At 40.8% G+C, this 8,757-nt stretch overlaps 2 protein-coding genes across 7 annotated transcripts in view; one reads left to right on the forward strand and one right to left on the reverse strand.

Moving 5' to 3' along the window:
• Positions 1–8,757, reverse strand: part of LOC109923569 (LIM domain and actin-binding protein 1) — a 134,822-nt gene that overhangs the window by 28,606 nt on the left and 97,459 nt on the right. The window lies entirely within an intron of this gene.
• LOC109926356 overlaps positions 151–8,757 on the forward strand; it is a 22,696-nt gene continuing 14,089 nt past the window's right edge. The window contains exons 1-3 of one of the 2 annotated variants that reach the window (XM_048618803.1): positions 151–2,066; positions 4,216–4,405; positions 4,981–5,156. In XM_048618803.1, the coding sequence (XP_048474760.1) occupies positions 169–2,066; positions 4,216–4,405; positions 4,981–5,156 (2,264 nt within the window). In that variant the 5' untranslated portion in view covers positions 151–168. The remainder of the gene's footprint in view (positions 2,067–4,215; positions 4,406–4,980; positions 5,157–8,757) is intronic. The other variant, XR_007265873.1, reaches the window with a different exon arrangement.

The following is an 8,757-nucleotide window of genomic DNA, read 5'->3' on the forward strand; positions in this document are numbered from 1 at the left end:
AAATCAAAATGCAAGTAAAATTACACTATCTGATTTTGATTGAAAGAAAGAGAAAGACTTGTATTGATATAACAACACTTTCAAAATGTTTTGGAACATGATATATGATAGTGTACAGTAACTGGTCTTACATTGTGATTGTTTGCAGGACCTGATGGTAAAGGTACTATGTTGAAATGGTGGAGGGAGAAAAAGATGGATCCCAAAACACTCATGCAGCTCCTGGATATGCAGCCAATGAGTACAGCGAAAATGGTGGAACCAAACATTGCAAAACAGTTGGGTGCCGCAGTAGGAGAGATTGATATGATACTAACAGACATTGCAAAATCTCCTCCTTGCAAGAAAGCCCAGACAATTGCTTTCAGATACATCAGGAAATTTATAGAGAATCTTCACAAAGCATTTCACATTCGGTCACAGGAATATTTTGAGGTGGAAAATGAATTGAGAAAGTCAGATTCATTTGGCTCCCAGGGTGCTGAAGATAATCTGGTGAACGAGCTAAAACACCTCCGAGAGCACAGTAATGCACTTAAAACACGTGCTGAATTAGCAGAACATCATTACAGGGAAGCATGTAGCACCAACTACAATTTGGAAAACACCATTAAAGTTTTGAGGTCCAAAGTTGCACAACTACAAAACATTAAAAAAACAGTCTCTCATGAGCAAATCACGTCTGAAAATTTGTCTCCATCTGATGATATGCAAATAAAAACAAAGCAGACGCCCAAAACAAATAAAAGAACTACGCTTGTGAAAAAGTCAAGGGACAAAATCATTCCCGTAGAAAGTCTCAGGGGGAAATATCCCTTTAGTAAGGAGCACAAAAATATTCTTGTTGATGGGCATGATAGACTTGACGAACAAAGGATAAAATCCACAACAGGGAAAAGTTCATTTGCAGAACCTCAGGAACAACAGACTATCCTAGAAGTATCCAAGGAAGGAAACATTCCCAAAGAAAAATCTGAAGGGAAAGCTATTCCCACAGAAATGTCCAATGGAAGTATCATTCCCACAACTCAGCCCAAACCGGAGATGGTTCTTACTGAAGTCGTCCAGTGCAAGATGCATAAATCTGATATGAGTGCAGAAAAGAAACGGAGGGCATCTGCTCGGAAAGAAGAAGCTTTGAAGACCAAGGCTAAGAAAATGGCTGCGGACTTGCTGACAGATTTTCAAACTGCTGTTTTGTATTCACTGGATCACGGACTGAGCAGTGGCAAAGAACTTTCTCCGGGTGACGTCTGTAAGGTCCAAGCTCTTCTCAAGTCTGCTGAATTAAAAAATCTTTATGGAGTGATTGAGAAAGCACTCAAAGAAATGTTTGCCAAGCCAGTGCAGAACACCAAGCAAGAGCATAGTGAGCAACCTATTCATGTATTAGTGCCAACAAAGGAAAGCCAAGTGGAGAAATTAAAGGAGGAACAACCTGAATTTACAACTTTAGCTGAACTTCTTGAAGAAATTTCCAGATTCAGTATCATTCAAGAGATTGCACTTGATGAATTAAGTGCCCAAATTCAATATTTCATTGAAGAGGCCAAAGAAGACAAAAATATGTCCCAGGAAGAAGCCCACTTCTATGAAAAAACCCTGGAGGCCTTGGACACAATTTTGACACTTGAGAAAATGTCCTCTCGTGCTGGAATGGACCAGTTAATTAGGATTCGAGAGGCAACCAAGAATTTGTACTCTATCAATAATGTCCTTGGGCTTAAAGGAAAGGAAATTAAACTACAGGCAGAATATTTTAAGAAGGAAGGAGTTCTTCTGCCCAATATGGGATCAGAGACAATAGAAAGAACAGTACAACCCAGGGGAAAGGTCTTCCAGGCTGCTGATACCAACAAAATTGTAGATGGATCGTATATTGTAAATGTGACATACCTAAGAACGAATTATAAAACATTGGACCAAGCAGTGTATAATGGTATCATTTCCAGACAACTCCATGCCATAGCAACTCATCTTATTCATCAAACATTAACTACGGTTCAGCTTCGACTGGCTTACTTATTCAGAAAGTACATCACCTTCCGTCATATCCAAACACTTAGGTAGATGCATATCTGTCATTAAAAGATGTAGTTGATACCAATCTGACCAGACTAATATACTTTTCACTAAAAGTTGTTGTTGGGTTAAATGGGTACAAATTTATAATAAGTATCAGTACAAATACTGAATGTTTAAAATTGGTTAGAAGTTTCAAGTTTTCCATTGGAGTGTCAGCTTGACTTAATGAGGCACCTCTGAGTCAGAAGGCTGTGATTTTGAGCCCCACTGCAGGATTTGATCATATAAACCAGTTCCAAACTCCCAGTGCAATACTGAAGGAGTTTGCCCTGTGAGAAGTGCCATCTTCCAAATGATTTGGTAAAACCAAGAATGCTAAGGATTTCATAGCATTCTTTGTAGTAAAGAATTGTATATTCCTGGCCAACATTCCACCCTCAACTAACAACACAAAAAAAATCATTCACCATGACTTTGCTACTTGTGGGTCTTTTCTATTTGCTACAGGTAAAATGGCTGCTGTCTGTCGCCACATAACAGCAATTTCTGAAATCTGTGGTGTACGATTCCTTTGGATGTTTCCGAGACCTGCTAGATGTGTAATTTCTTTAGTATTGCTGAAAAAAGACATATTTTGTCAAAGCTTTTCGTCTTATGCTTATCAGGGCAATTCACACAAAATAGCAAAGTAAGGGGGAAATGACATTTATACTGGGGTGGAGAGTGCTGATTGGTTGGCATGTAGACTCCTATTGGAGGAGGCATTTCTATTGTGACTACACCAGTTAATAATGACTGACAGTTAACTGCTAAGATTTGTTTAAATTTTATATTCTATACTACCAAATTACTATTTGTAATTTATTTCTTAGGAATATTCCATACCTTTTCCCACAATTATTCACCTTCTCCTGAAAAAAAGTGACTTACCTCAGATGTGTCTGCAGCAATCTTCAGATCTTCATCTCTTTCTGCTCTTCACGTGATAGTTCTTATAGATATGACTGTAGTAAATGGATTACTGCAGACATTAAATTGACATCATTTGGAAAATCTACTCTTGACTGTCAACAGTCTACTTAGCTATGAATTACAGCCAAACTAAATTCTGTTTTTACCCCACATATATCTGTCATTGGTATCAGGAATAAGGTCCCAGGCTGTTTCTTGCCCCTCTCCTGAGTCCCAAGATGCTGATCCAACTTATTGCAGCCCTAATATTGCCCTACCTAATATCATCTCAGTGAGCATAGATTAAGTATTAAATATGGGACTTTACCAGTTTGCATGGCACAGAACCATGTTGTATTTGCCCACTGAACCATTCGACTACTGGTAATAGATTCAAGCAAGAAACTTAATTGCTGTAGCAAATAAAGATTGTAATGTAAACTTGGTATTAATTTGCATTGCTAGCTCTAGGTAATAGGCTCATGGTGCACTTGTTAATTTATTGATCTTGGTTGTCTATAGTACCTGTACCATATTTTTGCTGAAAATAAATACAAGCTCACCCAATCTCTTGGTGAATCCTAGGCAGGATAATAAAATAAAAAGTAGAAAAAAGAGCCAAAGTTGGCTATTATCAAAATGTGTATGAAAGAGATGAACCTCCATGGGCTTATTCCTCCACTTTTCTGATATCCATGTGTTCTGTTATAATGTACCATATAGTATTGCATGGCTTAAACCGGAAGCTCCCTTGCTTCATTCCAAATATGTGCAGAGTCAGCTGATTTCAGCCAGGATAGGTTCTGGCATGCCATCCTGGACCTTCACATCCTGAGGCTAGAGAAGTCAAAAGGTTAACAAAGGTTCTTGTCTCCATTGCTGAAAAGTGCATGAGGTTACAGTTGCTTTCAGTTCTGGTGCTTTCCATGGTTGTGCTGGAAATGCCTGAGACTAAAGCCTGAGTTGGTGTCTTTGGGAGATGAGTGAAGAGAGAGCCTGGAAAAGAATTTAGAAAATAATTTTGGTAGCATATCCCTGTGGATTTCATTGCCTAGTGTATGCTAGGTCTCAGTCACTTTGTCAGGAGGAAGAATTAACTCGATAAATTACTGTCTTTCAGCTCAATTGTGTCATAAAGTGAGGGCTTAGAACAGCCCACAGAGAATAGAAGCAAAGGAACATCTAAAGTGCAGGACCAGATTCAGTCGTTCATCTTTATGTCTTTCTTTCTCCTTTAAGAAATTATTTGAACAACAGGATGTCTGATGTCAACAGCAAGGATGAAGAGGTTGCTGAGGATCTGTACAGATTTGCAAACAGACTTGAAGCACGTGTAAAATCCAGCATGCAGCACTGGGATGCAAGACAGCAACTAGTTAATCAGAGTCGCCAAAAGCACTTGAATCGAATGACCGACCTGTTCAATCAGGTGTGTTCTGATTTTATTGTAGTCTGTTTAATTCTTGAGTTTTGTTTTATGTTTCTAACCCATAAATAATCCTTGTTGGTTTTGTGGGGTGGGGGCATGCCTTTTGCCCAATCACATCATCCCAAGCTACAAAGCCCCCACTGCTGCCTGGTATCCTCCCAGGTTCAAGCACTTGTGGAAACTGTCACAAGGAAGTGAAGAATTCAGAGATGATTTCCTCCCTCTGATATTCCCTTGTGCTTCAATGCAGCACAAAGGTCGAATTTGGGAAACTCTGGAAGTTCTATTGGTTGTATCAACTATTATGATCTAATTGAGTGTGAGAACATGGTCAAAGGGTTGAATGGCCTATGCTTGTTCTTATATGTAGATTGTAAGGGAGATTATTTCAGAGATAGTTGGGATGAATTGTTACCTACCTCTCTTCTGGCTCCACTTGTTCATTAAAATGGCTACTTCGGTGAGATACCAGAGGGTAGATGGAAACCATAGAACATAATCCAGCAATAGTCACTATCTTGAGGAAAGAAGGTTGAAAAAAAAGCTTATTACTATTATTCATGTTCTTTTTGAAGCTTAAACACCGCACTGGTCTACACTTGTTTAGTCCATTTCTGGCCAAACCACCAAATCCAAGGACTAGGAAGCAGTTCGGGTCCCCTCTTCAGCCGACGTTTTTGATAGCATCCAATAAACCATGTTATCTTCATGGTCAGGGCAACTGTGCATCTTCAGCTTTTCTTAGAATGAGGTATGAGTTCAGTGTTACGGTTCTGAGATTTTCAACTGAATTATGCTAAATAGGCCTCACCTTTCTTATGGTAAAAAGCATCTGAATAGTTAGGACACTCAAAGGAAGTTCTCTATTATTGGCGATTCATGATTGTAAGTCAAATTTCAGATTCTGCTACTCATGCTTTCAGTGAAAGTGGGACAAGAACAAAGTGACCTAGGATTGACATTGGTCATCGTTAAGTGGACCCATGGCCTGTTCGTGGTAATTCCTGGCAGGCTTGTTCTGGGTGTTTTCACATTTCCTCCTTGAATCAGTTTCAGCAGACCACCACTTTACAGAAATGCTACATACTGCCCTTAAACCAAACTATTCCTCAACTTTGAGGACTTAACAACTGTTTAAGGTTTATGGGGGAAAGAGTATGATAGAATTTAGGCAGGACTTGAGCTGAGTCACTAAGTATACTGAATCCTAGAAAGGGGTAAAGAAGACAAAGTGTTATTATGAAAGTGCTCGCTTTGGAATTACAGGGATCCTCTATAGGGTTATATTATTTAGGATGTAAGCGCCTGTCTAATGAACAGGAGACCCTAAATTTGAATCTTAGTAATGCCTTGCTCTGTTCTTCCAAAATGTGGCTTTCAGTTAAAGTTAGAAGGTCCCCTAGTGCAGTGGTAGTGTCCTGACCTGTAAGCTACGATGCTTGGGTTCAAGAGGAGGAGTCATAACATGTCTGAACAAGTTGATTAAAATAATTGTGATGCAATCTGCTCCGTGCAGATTTCATTGAGAAGACAGTCTTTGTTACACATACAAAGAATAGGAATAAATGGGTCATTTTCTGAATGACAACCAGTGACTAGTGGGGTACTGCAGCAATAAGTGCATTTAGATGCAGGAATGAAATATAATATCAGATTTGTAGATGACACAAAGCTGGGTGGGAGGGTGAACTCTGAGGAGGATGCAGAGATGCTTCACTTTAGACAAGTTCAGTGAGTGGGAAAATGCTTAGCAGATGAAGTATAATGTGTATAAATGTGAGGTTTGGTAACAAAACAGGAGAGCAGATTATTATCTAAACGGTGATAGTTTGAGAATGCGGGGGGTGGGGGGGTGCAGTGGGATCTGGGTGTTCTCACACCACTCACTGCAGCAGGTGGGACAAATGGTTTGTTGGTCTTCTAAGCAAGAGAATTCTAGTACAGGAACAAATGCTGCAATTGTACAAGGACTCCGTGAGACCACACCTGGAGTAATTTGGACAGTTTGGTCTCTTTTTCTGAGGAAGGATGTTCTGACTATGGAGGGAATGCAACAAAGGTTTACCAGCCTGATTCTTGGGGTGGCAGGACTGACATATGAAGAGAGACTGGATTGGTCAGGACTATATTCATTAGTTTATAGAAGAATGAGGGGGATTTCAAAGAGACCTATAAAATTCTCACATTTCTAGACAGGATAAATGTAGGAAGGATATTCCCAATGACCAGGGAGTTCAGAACCAAGGGTCACAATCTTAGAATATAAGGTCAGCCATTTAGGATGGAGATAAGGAGAAATTTCTTCACCCAAACAGTGATGAGAATGTGGAATTCTCTGCCACAGAAAGTGGTTGAGGCCAAAACATTGAATGTTTTCAAGAAGAAGGAATTAGACATCATTCTTGGGGCTAAAGGGATCAAAGGGTATGGGGGAAAGCGGAGACAGGATACTGAGTTTGTTGATCAGCCACGATCATGTTGAATAACGGATCTAGCTCAAAGGGCTGAATAGCTGACTCCCCGTATTTCCTGTGTTTCAATCTTTCCATGTGGCAAACTGTGGCAGTAACTGCCCAATCTTAATTAATACATTCCATACATTCATGTAATATAGTTTAAATCTGACTTAGACTTCATTATTTTCTCCCTTACTCCAACTCCCTAATAACTTATGACAGTCTGTTTTACTGCCTCCCTCAGCATTTTGTGAATCCTGTTTTTACTTCCTGATACTCTCTCCTGGTTCCCATGCACTTGTGGAGTGAGTTTCAAGCTTTCCCAACAGCAGGATCAAAATACAGAACAAGGAGCTCAGTCCCAGCTGTGTTCCGGTGTAACCTGTCTATCTTAACCAGGTACCATCTTCTCCAGATCCAGTCCCAGAAATCTAATACCTCTCTCTTGCACCATCGTTCCATCCACATATTTGTCTCCCTTACTGTCCTATTTCTGTACTCACAGATGGCACTGAGAGTAATCTGGAGATTAAATTTGAGGTCCTTCCTGGCTAACTTACTACCTAGCTCCGTAAATTCTGATTACAGACCCACATCCCCCTTCCTATCTAAGACTTGATACCAATAAGGGCCATGATCTCTGGCTGTTCACCCTCTCCCTAAAGAATCTGCTCTGTGACATCCTTGACTGTGGCATCGGGGAGACAACAATCCATTCTGGTGTCGCCTTGACAGCTACAGAAATGCCTGTCTGATTCCCTACCCTGGAATTCCCTGGCAGTGCTAGCCTTCCATCTTTCTCCTCCACCGCTATACAACTGAGCCTCCCAAAGTGCCTTGGGCTTGGCTCTTGCTGTCTGCCACTCCCCACCCACCCCCCCCCCCCCCCCCACCACCACCACTGCAGCCAAGATCCATCTCCGTCACCAAATGGAAAACTGATTATTGTGTGGGACCTCTGGGGATTCCTACACTCCTTGCCTTGCTTCACAAGAACTGCATGGCACTCAGTCCTTCCCTGTTTGCCTGCTTGCCCCTAAATTGCAATGTGAGTTCTTCTCTGAACTTGGTATCTGTCTCGTCTTGCCCTCATGGATGCACATTAGTGACTCCACCTCTGCTCCAGCTTTGAAATCCGGAGCTCAGGCTTGTGCAGCTGGTGACACACTTCCTGCAAATGGGCTCATTGGAGTCATGAGAAATGTCCATGACTCCCCACATGGCTAAGGACAAGTATTCCACTTGTTTCAGCCGCCCTTCCACTTGGCTGAGTTATCCTACGATGCCCTAACTTTATTGTTTTCAGTTATTTTACTTGCTTTAACTTCACTCTTTTCCTATTAACAATAAACTGGAGATAAGGAGAAAGCAGAAATTCTTCACCATTACTCACAAATCTCCTTGCTCTCCTGTGCCTATAAATTTTTACCTTTTTTGGTATTTGTTTAGAATTTTCCTGGAAACTGCTGCATTTCAAACACAGTCTCTGATGTAGTTGCTCAACAATTAATCAACTGTCAATATTTCTGTGAAGTCACTTTCAGACTTCTTCCAGCTTCCTCATGTTGTGGTCTGCTCCCTCTATCTCCCTCTTTTCCGCTCTCTCTCTCTGTCTGTCCATCTCTCTCCTTGCAGTGTTGTATTTGGTGTTAACTCTCTCTCTCTCACTATCTCCCTTGTACATTGGAAACTGAAAATGATTCTCTAGACTTGAAATGTTAGTTACTTTTCTCTCCACAAGTGCCGCCTGACCTGCTGAATTTCTAACTGATACCCCACACAGGGGAATAGCAGACTGGCACTCACTGTAAAACAGTCTAACTGAGGAGTCAGCTCTTTCAGCAAAGGGGGAGAGGGAGTTGGAGGAAATCATGTTTCCTTTTCCTGTTTTACAGA

This window comes from Rhincodon typus, chromosome 41, assembly GCF_021869965.1.
Source record: "Rhincodon typus isolate 14 chromosome 41, sRhiTyp1.1, whole genome shotgun sequence".
NCBI classification, from domain to species: Eukaryota; Metazoa; Chordata; class Chondrichthyes; order Orectolobiformes; family Rhincodontidae; genus Rhincodon; species Rhincodon typus.